The following is a 14,409-nucleotide window of genomic DNA, read 5'->3' as shown; positions in this document are numbered from 1 at the left end:
TGTTGAATTGCAGCTGGCTGTAGTTCTAGACTGTATTAAGTTTCTGCAGACAATTCTTTGATCATCAACAAATATGATGCATCGTGGTTGATTACCCCAATGAGAGTCAGTGACCTGCTCAGTTATAATAGAAAGGTCATCTTAAGGCAGATTTCATCTCAGACATTTCCCTTCTTCAACTATGCACGTTAAGCTTGACCTCTGCAAAATCTGAGCCTTTAGGAGCTTACTGTTCCTCCAGGCCTGATTTCTTGCACAGCTGTGAGTTCAATCACTCATGCCTCTAAATGTCTGGACCCCAAGGACTGGAATTCTCTCACGTTTTCAAACCTCTCTCCCTGATTTAAGAGGTTTCTTAAAAACAATTTTGTTGACCAAACTGTTGGCCACCCAGCCCAACATCCTTAGGGGTCATGCCAAATCTTGTAGAATAGCACTCCTGTGAAGCCTTAGAATGTTGGGTTTTGCTATATTACCAAGATATGTGTTTAAATAAAACCAATTTCTCCAAAACAATTTACTGGGGGGAAAAAAATCAGAAGTGTTTAACTGAACTTTAATTACCATACTTCTTGTACTATTTTTAGCATGTCTCCCTCAAGGTTTACTAAAATAAATCAGCATTAGGATGAGAAACACAAATGCTTGAAAGTTATAAATACCGCTGTGCCAACACTTCACTCCCATTCCATAAATGAATATGTAGAAGATGAAGCAAAATAGGTTTCCAAGCAAATTTAAACGTGTTACATTGAAGTAAAATTATAACATGTTCCAAATCTGGGAATAGATAGCCCCTTTGTCAAAATAAATGAGGCAGGAACCACTACTGTACAAGTAACTTTATGATGTAAATGCCTACAAGTTTTCAGATGAGTTAGTTTGTTATGGGTTGTCAGCATTTTTCACATGGGCCTTTAGATTAAAGATCCATCTATCAGCAATAGACACAGAAAAAGTTAATGTTTCAGGTCAATGAGTTTTTTCATATTAGGACACGGGTCTTTAACATGAACTTCTTTCTCTTCTCAGAAACTGTCTGACTTTGAACACATTGGTTTTTTATTTCAGATTTCCAGCATCTGCTATATTTTATTAGAGGTTTACTTGCTGCACATGACTGAAAATCTGGATAAAGACAAGGGAACATTAAAAGAAATATATTTTTCCCCAATTTTTGTTACAATAAATACTCCCATACAGCCAAAACAGACTGATTTTTGGTACAGTCAGAGACGAGGGAATATGATGAAAAGATCGGATGAATTCAGGGCTAACTCATATGAAGCTGAATTTTTGAAATTAAGGCAGTCATTCTGTCTCTTAACAAGAAACAATCATTGCAAAAATATTTTGTTAAAAAGTGTACAATTTTATATAATTTATAGTATCAATTTAATTTTAATCTTATTTCACAAATATTTGACTAATATTTTGCCCCCAAAATAGTATTTCTTTGGACTTGTACCCCATGACTTAAAGTTGAGCACGACTCACACCATTAAAACAAAATCACAATTTAAATTATTGAAATCACATATTACCTGAGATGCACATGAATTATACAACTGATAAGAAACATTTGCCTGCCCTTCCATCAAACAAGAAGTCTATACATACAAATCATTACAATTTTTCCCCCCCACACACTTCTCATACAAACTGAAACTCAGTTGTTCTTGGCTGCTCAAAGCCCATGGTGTACTGTTGACTCCAGTCAATTTTGCTTGGTTTGAGCAGACCAAAACAGCGGCACTGGAAGAAGTCCACTAGATTCTGGAAACAGCCGCGACTGCAATTAATGAATAACATAATTTATTTTTAATCACAAACTATGATATAATTAGAAGCATAATGCATCCCCCCTTATCTTCCACATGCAACATGTCTCTACTAAAGCTGTACTAGATATATCAGGAACCTAACCTCATTGCAAAACTTTCATGGCTCATGGAGTCTAGCCCTCACCTGCAGATCAACACAGGAACAAGTAAGTGTATCAAGGCAACAGAAAGGCAGCCTCTCCCCCTGTCCCTGGACAAGTCATGATATTGGTGGTAGTCTAGTGTCCAGTGACAAGACCTGACGGTGGAAGGAGGTGTCCCAGCAACCTCAACCCCAGACACCTCCCTCTGAGGACCAAGGCAATCCACCAGGCTGAAAGTGGCTCACAGAAACAGTTAAAACAGTTTTAAAAATGGTGGTCTGTGTGATTAACATGCTAAACAATGTAACATAATAATCTGTTATTGTGCTAATCACAAGTGTTGAAGGGGATTAATTGACAACCCTAATTTGACCACTTATTTTATACCCTCTTCAGTGTACACTGCACTGGACTGATAGTCACAACATTGCTGCAATGATAAAATCTTATTACTCTTGTGCTTAATAATACATAATTCTCTGGTACAGCTGTTACTGTCTCTTATTTTGACTGTGGTTGTACATATGTTTGTGATTATAAAAATTGCTGGGCAGAGATAAAAATGATGGATTACTCTTTTTGCAGAACTCCTGGAATTCTGTCACTTCAAGGGTAATTTCTGCAGATTTTATGGCAGCTCTATCAATTTCCTAAGGCCAATATTAAGAGATGTAACATACTGTTGCCTTCACACAAATGGTAAGAAACCAAACTGATGAACATTGGGGAGTTGATATAATGAACACATCAACTTGACTCAGCTGTAGTATTTTTATCCTCTATCAGAAGCTATTAAACCTCAGTTCCAAGATTTATGTGAGTAATCAAGGTTTATATGATGGAATGTGTAATCTGATACAAAGAATGTGTAATTGATAAACACAGTATTCTCCAGATGAGAGGATAAACAAAAATAGATCTACCTTTTACATAACAATAAGATAATGGGAAATGGTAGGATATGGACATTGTGCAGGCAGAAGGGATTAGTTTAGTTGGGCATTTTATTACTAATGTAATTGGTTCAGCACCACATTGTGGGCCGAAGGGCCTGTTCCTGTGCTGTACAGTTCTATGTTCTATAAAAGCAAAAAAATCATCCAAATGTCACTTTTGAAAGGTTTTTGATAATTTGATAAAGTGCTTTTTAAATGCATAATCTGTTTTAGTTAACAAAAATATTGTGAGCAAAACAGCAACCACAGAACTTCCTTTGAAGATAAACCATTGTTTACTTTTCCTCCCTCCTTATGGGAACATAGGATGCCCTTAACGTGCTGTGTTACACTGGACTAGAAAGGTGTGAATTTGATTTACTTTAAACATAATTCTTACGACAATTGCTATATACTTAGTCATAGAGTCATACAGCACACAACCAGGCCCTTCGCCCAACTGGTCCACACTGACCAAGATTCCCATCTAAGATAGTCCCATTTGGCCCATATCCCTCTAAACCTTGCCTATCCATGAACCCGTTCAAGTGCCTTTTAAGTGTTGTCAATGTACCTAGCTCAACCACTTCTAGCAGCTCATTTCACATAGTGACCACCCTCTGGGCGAAAAGGTTGCCCCTCAGATTCCTATTAAATCTTTCCCCTTTCACCCTAAACCTATGTCCTCCAGTCCTTGATTCCCCAACCCTGGGAAAAAGAATGTGCACATTCACACTATCTATGCCTCTCATGATTTTATACACCTCTATAAAGTGAATAAAGTCCCAACCTGCTCAACCTCTCTCCGTAACTCAGTCCGTCGAGTCCCGGCAACATTCTCATAAATCTGCTCTGCACTCTTTCCAGCTTAATGCTATCTTTCCTAATAGCAGGGTGGCCAAAACCGAACACAATATTCCAAATGTGGCCTCATTGTACAACTGCAACATAACATCCCAACTTCTATACTCAATGGCCTGACTGAAGGCCAGCATGCCAAAAGCCTTCTTTACCATCCTGTCTACTTGCGACACAACTTTCAGGGAACCATGTACTTGTACTCCTAGGTCCCTCTATTCTACAACAATCCCCAGGGCCCTATTGTTCACTGTGAAAGTCTTACCCTCATTTGTCTTCACAAAATGTAACTCCTCGCACTTATCCAGATTGAACTCCACTTGCCATTCCTTAGCCCATCAACCCAGCCGATTAAGATCTCTCTGTAATTCCTGATAACCATCTGCGACACAACCTACTTCAGTATCACCTGCAAACTTACTAACTATGCCTTGTGCATTCTCACCCAAATCATTGATATACTTACTTGAATGGATTTTGCTGAATTCCAAGAAGACGACCAGAATGTGCACGTTTGATCAGATTGAGCCGTTCATTGGTCGTTAGACCCAAATACAAAATCTAGATTAAAAAGAAAATGTCTTAAATTATCACAAATTTTTCATTTGAACCCTCAGTTTTAAAAGCATGCTAAAATCAAAATGATGACTAACCTATTTTGGTAAACAAATGGAACATCTAAAGTTTGTGATTCAGCATTTAATCCTGTCCCATGTTGCATTACACGTCCCTAACAGTGAACTCAATCTTCATTCTCCTACTTCAGTAGTCTTGCCAACCAAAGAATAGGCACTCTCTAACACTGCCAACATAGTCAGATCGAGAGAATGGTCAGAATTGAGCAAGCTTTGGCAGAATCCTGCAGTCAAACCAATTCAAAGCACAGACTTGACTCAAGGGCAGGCACGGTAACGTAGCGGCTAGTGTAACGCTAATTACAGCGCCAGCGACCCGGGTTCAATTCCGGCCACTGTCTGTAAGGAGTTTTTACATTCTCCCCGTGACTGTGTGGGTTTCCTCCGGGTGCTCCGGTTTCCTCCCACATTCCAAAGACGTACGGGTCAAGAAGTTGTCGGCATGCTATGTTGGTGCCAGAAGCGTGGCGACACTTGTGGGCTGCCCCCAGAACATTCTATACAAAGATGCATTTCACTGTGTGCTTCAGTGTACATGTGACCAATAAAGAAATCTTATCCTATAAAAGCTCTAGACAGAAGACTATCCTCAAAGGCTGCTTCATCAAGTTAGTTGCATAATAACAGTGTGGACATCACAAGCTGCAGCAAAATTAAATACACAGGGAATGTGTAATTGATGAATAGATTATTCTCTGGATGAGAGGGTAAACTAAAAACAGTTCTGCCTTTTCCAGCTATTAAGATCAAACCAAAATGTCCTCCATTTGTCACTTCTGGGATGCTTTTGAAAATGTGATAAAGTGCTTTATAAATTAATATTTTGTCTGAGTTAACAAAAACCTCTTAGTGTGTAGTTACATGATTTTATAATTACATAATTGAAGCAGACTATGTTGATTACAGCAAAAACAGTGTTTGTATTTCAGATTTTCTTTTTACAATAGATCCAAGTTATGATTACAAATTAACCTAAAATACATGCTTGGAGTACCAGCTGCATGAGAAAATACCAGGTGATTGGAGTGTGTAACACTTGACTCTATTTTAGAATTTTATGAAACACTGTAAAAAGCCTTTTGGGCGATCGTGTCAATCTACCCCACTGCTCCAATCGCTGAAGTGCGAATTTGAACAGCTAGGAATTGAATTAAGAATTGGATTTTAATATACGCCTCCTAATCCCTGAGCAGCTACAAGTTTCGAGTTCACATCTTCAGATTTTGAAATCAGGAATAGCTCCACAAACCCAATAGGATTGGGTTGGAGAAAATAATTTTAAATGCTCATTAAAACACAGCATGTTGATACTTTAACAGGAGCAGTGTACTTTACTCATGATTGTATGTAGTTTTGCTGAAAATCTGCTATTTATTTTTCTCAGTCTTAAATTTGACAACCAAGCTTAAGGCCAGTAATGCATGACAGTGGATAAATAAATTGATACATTTGTTTTTCAGTTCAACGGACACACCAGGCTAATTCCTAGAGACCAGAGATGATGAGAAAATAAAAGTGAATGGTTATGGATTCTTAACTGTATTGATCAAGGAATCTAAGTATTCCCAATAAACAAATTGGCATAGGATATCTATCTTCACATGAAATCCTATGCCAGTATTTATAGGATGTTGAAGAATGAAATTTCAGATAAATAGAATCATAAAACCATCAATTCCTTCCTAGAGTTGATACTTTGCCAAACATTTTGGGCCTGCTGATTTTGACCACCCTTGAAGACTTGATGAAATATGCACTTTCATAAGAGTGTTGTATCCTTCTGCCTACAGGCATCAATTTGTCAGTAATTGCACAAATTATTTGTCAAACTTGACCTTCTGTTACAATCATTGCATAAATGGACAACTCCCAGTCAACCACATTACATTATGTTTAGTGCAACACACAAAGGAGCTGGGGGAACTCATATGTGTAAGTAACACAAAATTACCAACTTTGTGTGTTGCTCCAGATTTCCAGCATCTGCAGTCTCGTGTCGCCATGTTATATTTAGTTGCCATCTAGCAGTAACTAGAGGGTAACTCCTCACATAATTGCAGTATAATGGTTCTTAAAGAAAAACCAAAGGTGGCAATGGACTACTTCCATAAATATATAATATGTATATTAGTACTTGTCAAGAATTTTCAGGTTTTGACAGAGGGGACAACCCTGGGCAACTTTTCCTATTTTTACCAGGTATCTCAGTAAGTGTACATTTATAATTTTGCATTATGAAACAAGACAATGTTGTTGGATCTTCAGCATAGCATCAATTCAATTCCAGGAGATAATTGAAAATTACTATTTTTTTACCTGATAGACCTGATTTAATAGCAGAAACGTGACCCATGAGGAATGGAATATCACAAGCAGAAAAATCCAAACTATCCATGGAGAACATGAAATAATTTGGGTCAGGAGTACCCACAATCCATCTTTCTCATAGCTGGTTACACAATGTACGGACCAGTCTGCAAGAATGTGAAACAACAGGATTACTTTCTAGAATGCTTGTAACACATGCGCACACCATACCCAACATTATTCAACGCAATAATGCAAATTGAGTTATTAATTGACCAGACTAATTATACTCAATGCATTTCTAATTAAATTTTGAATTATTTTATTTTCTTTTTGAACACTGGCAATTAGCATCTTTATATCTAGATGGCTGGCTTAAGAGTAACCGATACTATTGAGGCAAAAAACATGATGAGCAACTGTTCCCTCTTGCTGGAAAGGCCAGAACTGGGATCATTTAAGAAAGGAAAGAGGAAAATTTTCACTCGAGGGTTGTGAATTATTGGAATTCTCCAACTGTCAATATTTGAGAACAAAAGGAATAAAGGATATGTGGACAGCACAGCATACTGGAGTTGAAATAGATGCTCATCCATAAACTTAAATGACAAAGCAAGTTTGAGAAACCATATGGCCAACTCCTGCTCCTGTATTGTATGCTCTCACTTTCAGATATTTTTGATCAGAACATCTCCACGTAATTACTGGCCAAATATTCAATGGTATATTCATCAACTGGTTAATAGTCCTAAAGTTAAACTAAAACAACAAAATGTAATTGTATGACGTCATTGTAAGAAAGCATTCTAAATTGTGTAACTGCAATAACTTCTCCACATTGTATTTCCATATTTCACAGGAGGTAACCATTTGGCCCATTAAGATGATACTGGTTTTCAAAGCACACGCATCAATTTCATACCCCCACTTATTTCCCATCAATTTTCTCTTATTCTCCAACACCCACTTATACTAGAGGCAATTTACAGGAGACAATTAACCTAGATACGCTTTTTTTTTTAAAACTACCTTTAGGAAATATTAATTACAAATATATTCAAAGAAATATTAATGAGGTTCATACAGAAAAAAGTCTGTGATAGGTATCCACTCCAAAGTTACGAACCTTCCTATTCATGCCTTGAGGAATATGCATCGAATTAGTCCTACTGGGCAAGGGATCTAACTAAAAAGCCATTGCCAATCTTGCATACCAGATAGTTTGTTATCACCCGAGCATAACAAAGCTGACATTGTTTCAATGAGAAGAAAATGAATCTTACACGAATTATGTCATTAAGATTTTTTGTCTTCAATGCAAGACAACCAACACTTTCACATGCAAGGGAATATAAATTCAATTATAGTTTAAAATAACAGGTGTGCTTCTGAAAGCCAATGAATAGGATGCTGGAAGAAAGTCACTTACACACAATCGCTCCATAGCTCATCCACAGAACCAACGTGAACACGAAAAACAGGAAACTAACAAAATATCGCTGATTCCAAGCACCTGTTTTCAAATAAAAACATTGTGACAAAGGAAGTGGTTGTAAAATTTTGATATTATTTCTCAGTAGATTGTTTTCCTTTGAGACCTTGGTTAAATATATCTTAACAATTACAATGCATTTTTTTGCTTTGACAAGCTTTAATATTGTGTATAGAAATTGTATTTACGACTAATACATGAGGCAAAGGCAAAACATCTGCTCCAAAATGGCAAAAATTACATTAAAAATAAATCAGTGCTACAAAAGAAACTGATTTACTAATTATTGCAAAATATCTTCACTAACTCAGGCTTTAGAAAAAAAAAATCCATCAAAGAAAGATGCATTGCGCCCAACCCAAACGAATGCAAGGCTTAACATTATATTTCAATGGTATTCAAACTTGGTACATTTGACTGGAAGACTTTTGCTAAATCTTGACCATGGAAGATGAGTAAGCAGATGAAGTTTGACTTTAATCACAGAACAACCATCATTCCATAACTAAAAGGCCCCTGGACCAAGAATAGTGGAAAACATAAGATGGTTGCACTATAACACAAAGATTTACAAACAAAAAAAAATTCTAAGAATAAATATACAACTAAAAAATATATATAGTAGTATTCCTCCATGATTAAATCTCTTTTACATTTAAAATCTGCAAGACAATGTACAATGGAAAGCTGGTTTGAGTGGATTAGTGCTTTGATTTATGCTGATTAAAGTAGCTTCACTGGTGCTGCACACAACTTCAGCATTGTATCTACTCAAACCCCCTATTGAAGATTACGAAAGGAAGATGAGACATTGGCGTCATCAACAAGAAGAAAAATAGCAGAAAAATACCCATGCTGGATATTATCATAAACCACACTGCATGAAATTTTGGTACTCCTGCTTTACATGGTGCCTTAGAGTAGAATAAGGGTGAAGATCCTAACTGACAAATAACTTGCCAAATGTACATTCTTGATATATCTAACTACCATTGGATTGTAAAGAAAGAAACTAACTTCTTAAATTATTAAAAGCAAACAACTCAGATTGTTTGGAGATTCTTGTAGAAGTGCAACTAACATTAAGCAGCCCTCACGCGAAGGAATAATATCAGCTAGAGAATCAAGATTGAGCTGACCCAGCCTTAACATTGTTACCAAAGTTCAAACAAGACCAGTTCGTGGAAACATCATTATTTTGTAACTCATGGGCAAGGATTAGTGTAGTTTTATATATTTACTCACTCACTCAGTGATAATGAAAATTGCAGCACCTCATTACTGGTTTCTTTCTGAGATCCAATGGGGCAGGTTTAGCTTAAACTATTTCCAAAACTACCACTTAAAAGTCCAATTGTTTGTACATGATAGTCACTGAGAGTGCCTTCCAACAAAAGATGACTCACCAATACAACTTGCAATCCATACACAGTGATGATCATACTTGGCTACACAACAGTCACAAATGGGACAGTGCTTAGATCGGAGAGGTTTGCGGACCTAGAAATATTTTAAAACAAGCTTTATTTTGGAAAAATTATCTATATTCAGATTGTTCAACAGCCATCTTAAAAGGCTTCAAATGAGATAGAAGGATCAGAGCTACAACAAAGTAATACAATCACATATATAGTTTTTAAGGATCAGGAACTAGAAACACAGCTAGACAAACAGTATTTAATACTGGAGACGCAAGAGACTGAAGATGCTGTAATCTGGAGCAACAAACAAGATACTGGAGGAACTCAGCGGGTCAGGCATCTGTGAAGGGAAATGGACAGTTCATGTTTTGGGTTAAGACCCTTCTGCTATATTTATCCACTAAATTCAATCAATTTATTAACTAAACACGATCAATTTCTCTGAGATTAATAATCAATTTAAATGAGTGTTATTGAAGACAAACCTCAGTGAATGAGGTAAAAACTACAGCAGCTGTGGAATTTTGAGGATAATCATAGCAAAAGGCCACTAGAGCCACATGTGGGTTATTGGTTGAATCTTGCAATATTTGAAAACAAGTCTTATTCCCACAGCAGTAATTGACCATCCACATCAGCAATACAACTGAACCTCTCTGAAGAGAGACACTAGCAATTTAGCTGGCAGAGGTTTGTTTTTAAGGAAGAAAGTGTCTCTTATATTTGAAGCTAACTTGATAGCAAGCCATGTACCCAGTTGTTACTGATTCTGAGGAGTGAACAGGTCAATATTGCATTTATCTTCAGATGTTTGAATATCAAAAGGAATAAAGGTATAAGGGTTGGTTAAGGAAAGTGGCAATGAGGCAAAAGATCAGTTATGACAAAGGCTGATTGACATACTCCTGCATCTAGCAAAGATTTAAGCTTATAACATTCTATAGCAGCCTGTGTGGTTAAATCATACAGAGGGCAGTTGTTAAAAATTATTGAATTATTCATTGTTTAGGGTATCTTTGTGTATTGAGACATGTTACACTATCATTTAATTTCCACTTTCAAATAAATTAATTCACAGTTTATGGTTACAGGATCCAAGACAGTTGTTTTTTCTGAAGATGAGGAAAATACAATAGAGCTTATCATCTTTTCCTGTGTTTCATTACGGTGATAAATGTACCTGTTAAACTTTGAGCCAACACTACCATAATAGATATCGTGTACACCAAATAACAGTTCAATCTATTCCGTGCAGGTCTGCTTGCAAGTAAGTTGTGTTCAGTGATGATCATGAGAGAAATAACAAAATGAGGCCAAATAAAATATTTTACAATTACATGCTGCTCCAGGATTAAAGAAATGTGCTTATGTAGCTGGGGTGCATCCACACAAACAAAAAGAAAGGCAGGGGTACTAAGAGCACAAATGAACATATTCTACCACAAATTGGATTGGGCAAGGGAAGAGAAGGTTTGAATGAAAGAAAAATCCTGTGGGGGAAGTGGGTGGAGGGAAGGAAAGGCAACTCAACAGTAAAATAATATTGCATAAAGTAGAAAGATCAAAATATTCCATGTACAGGAACTTAATTTTGAAAAACAAAACATATGTCCACATAATAATTGCATTTTTAGGTACAATTGTAAAACTGCCATTAAGCTTGGCAAGTTAATTCTATTGAAGAATTGATTGTCTGTCAACAGTATAACAATGATCTTCACTTACAAGACACAAAGTGCAGAAGATCCTTGGGTCTAAGCAATCAGCCTCTGCAAGTGCTACAACAGTCTGAAAAATAGATTAGGAGCAGTAAACGTTCCAAAAGTAGACTTTAAACATCCTCTTTATAAAATTAACACAACTTACAAGTTATTTTATCTTGCATTACTTCATCTGGAACTGCATATCAAAAAGAATTTGAATATTTAAGGCAGAAGTAAATACATTTTTGATAACCAATAAGGTTAAGGGTTACCACAATAGATGAGAATGCAGAGTTCAGGTTACAATCAATGATCTTATTAGCAGACTCAAAGGAGCTGAGTAGTCTACTCCTGCTCCTAATTTCAATGTTCATAAATTCAACTTATGGATAAAGACTGGGTAGGACACAAGGCACAATTCACCTATTTTTCTTTGAAATTACACCATTGCATTTTTTGCATCCAACTGAGCAAACAGATGGCCCTCAGTACAGAACCTCATCCAAATGAAAGCATAATTGACAAAGCAGCATTTCAACCATAGTGTGCTGAAATGTTAGTTTAGTCTGTGTTCAAGACTTAAAACCAGAACTTCCTGACTCATAGGAGAGTGCTGATCAATGAAGCCCAGCTGACACTGATGAAAGTAAAGCTTATACCTAGTGTGGATTCAGTCATAACATTTTTGCTGCATTAATTTGAGTTTCATCTGTTGTAAAGGCATAGCCCCCAAAACTCTCTTGCCTATTTTCAATTCTATTTCACAAATTAACTGGTTATTTGCTGTACTCTGATTGCCTACAGCATGCATCGGTGTAACAGGGAGTCAAATTTAAAAAAAAACACCTTACTGCCTGCAAAGTATTTTGGACAACCAAATGAAGAGGCCTCATCAAGCCCCTTTTCCCCATCTGCCAGTTTGGCAATTCCATTAGTTTGAGAGCAAATTACACATTAACGGAGCAGCCATGACATTCATATTTGAATTTAAAAAGTCACTAACAATTTTAAAACTTTTCCACTGGGGGTAAAGAGAGAGAAAGCAAAACGAAAGTCACCTGGAGAACGCAAGAATGAAAAATGGGGAATGCGGAATTAAAAGCCATCACTTTTATTGTACAACATCTTCTCAAAAAAGTTAATTAAGTATTACCTTTTTCTTCTCTTCCTCTGAAGCCTTGATGTATCCAGGGCCTACTGTCCAGGTTTTATAGAAGTAATAGATGCAACCTGTTATGCTGAGAACAAAGGGAATCTGAAATTTTGAATCGGGCAAATGTAAGTTCCTGGTTAAGGAAGTTTCGGAATACAAAACATTCTTATACACAATCAGAAAACAAATACTGAAAAAAATCATGTTGTGGAAGATGACATTGATAAATCAAGGATTTCATGCACATGTAAAATTTTAAAATTGATAAAGGACATTTCAAATCATACACATTGCAAGAGAAGTCAATCATTCCTCACCACAACATACAAATACATACCAGACAGAACAAATGGCAAATCTGTTATAAAGCACTCTAAAATCAGACAAATTTTACTAACAGAAACATGACTGAGCAAAATATTTAAGAAAACAAAACTCTTTTGGAATAAAACATTTAAATTTAGTTTAAATGTAGTTCGGTGCCAAATCTATGATAGCATTACAAACAATGATGAAAAAAATATTTTATGTAAATCAAACATTTAGGGCCAGTGACCACAGGTAGAGTTCTATATCTACATCAACACGTCTACAATTAAACCAGTAGTGGACTAGATCTTCAAACTGAAAGCTGGCAGTTCTACCTATCAAACAGCAGATCGAATCACTACGGCATAAGAGGTCATTCAGCCCATCAAGTCCACGTTGGGTAGCACATGGTTAGCAAGTGATAAATTGCAATTAATTTGAGAACAGAACCAAAGATCCTGTTTGACAGCAGTCTAGTTACATTAACCCTGTTTCTGGTCAAACAAAGACACATTATTAAGGTTGTGAAGTCCACTTATAGGAGTATTAAAAGTACACTGAAGTCATTTGTCAAATGGAGACACAAGAGACTGCAGATGCTGGAATACATACTGGTATATATACCCAGATTAATAAAAGGATATCAGGCAAGAAGCGGATAAACCATGTCATAATCATCCAAAAAAGTGATGCTGATAAAAACGCCAAAGGAATGTATCCAAATGTCTGCATACTCACAAAACGCCTAGGGAAGAAAACGATAAAGATTAAATGAGTTACTGAACAGCAACTTTCCTCACCTTTTTTTTTAAAATCGGTCTTTGACTTTGTCCTTATGAAGGTACCAAGACCTTTGTTACACCCTTTAAGTGTCCATTCTTCAAACACATGCCTTGCTTCAGCAGGTCTTTATAGCTATACCTAATGACGACCTCGGAAAAATTAGCCTATTTTCCCTTCCTAACTTGAGGATGCATATTGCTACTCCAGCAGAAAATTTGTAAGGTTAACATAGATTTGGATTTTCTGCCTGGTTCTTATGAACTGCCAAAGGAGCAATAAGGGTTTTGCATACACACTGATTATTTTAGTTTGAAAAGTCTTTCAAGAGAACGTGCAAAAACATTGCATAGTCCAGGCACCCCACATTTTGCATTCAGCTCCTATCAGATTAATATTAGAAAGAGAAGCAATAGTAGACCACTCAGTCCCTCAAGCCTGCTCTATCATTCATCAAGTTTATGGCTGATCTTCTTCTACCTCGGCTCCATTTTCTGGCACTATTTCTACATCCCTTGATTCTCTTAACGTCAAGAAATCTCAGTCAGTTTTGAATCAACTCACCAGTAGAGCCACCACCGCCCTCAAGGGCAGGGAATTCCAAAGAATCACCATTCTTTGTGGAAAAAAAAATTCTCATTTCAGTCCTAAACAACTTCCCTCTTATTCTGACTCCCCAGTCCATGGAAACATTCTCACTCAATCCTGTGAACTTCACCCTGTGAAACAGCAAAAGAATTCTAAACTCCAGGGAATACAGGCCTAGTCTACTTAATCTCTCTGTATATGACATAACCACCAACCCTGGATAAGGATAGATAGTTTGAGGATCATATGATTAATTTAAAAAAATGTGCTATAATCTGCACTGATACTGAACTGCTGCTTG

General features: G+C 36.6%; 1 protein-coding gene across 2 annotated transcripts in view; it reads right to left on the bottom strand.

Moving 5' to 3' along the window:
* Positions 1–827: 827 nt before the first annotated feature.
* Positions 828–14,409, bottom strand: part of zdhhc13 (zinc finger DHHC-type palmitoyltransferase 13) — a 29,637-nt gene continuing 16,055 nt past the window's right edge. For both annotated transcript variants that reach the window (XM_052029504.1, XM_052029505.1), the window contains exons 10-17: positions 13,385–13,485; positions 12,432–12,556; positions 11,301–11,363; positions 9,561–9,654; positions 8,092–8,175; positions 6,672–6,829; positions 4,187–4,281; positions 828–1,792 (exon numbers count right to left, since the gene is read on the bottom strand). In XM_052029504.1, coding sequence (XP_051885464.1) covers positions 1,654–1,792; positions 4,187–4,281; positions 6,672–6,829; positions 8,092–8,175; positions 9,561–9,654; positions 11,301–11,363; positions 12,432–12,556; positions 13,385–13,485 — 859 coding nt within the window. In that variant the 3' untranslated portion in view covers positions 828–1,653. The remainder of the gene's footprint in view (positions 1,793–4,186; positions 4,282–6,671; positions 6,830–8,091; positions 8,176–9,560; positions 9,655–11,300; positions 11,364–12,431; positions 12,557–13,384; positions 13,486–14,409) is intronic.

The sequence above is a fragment of the Pristis pectinata genome, chromosome 14 (genome assembly GCF_009764475.1).
Source record: "Pristis pectinata isolate sPriPec2 chromosome 14, sPriPec2.1.pri, whole genome shotgun sequence".
In the NCBI taxonomy this organism is placed as follows: Eukaryota; Metazoa; Chordata; class Chondrichthyes; order Rhinopristiformes; family Pristidae; genus Pristis; species Pristis pectinata.
Note: the sequence above shows the minus strand (reverse complement) of the source record. Positions and strands in the feature narration are given on the sequence as shown.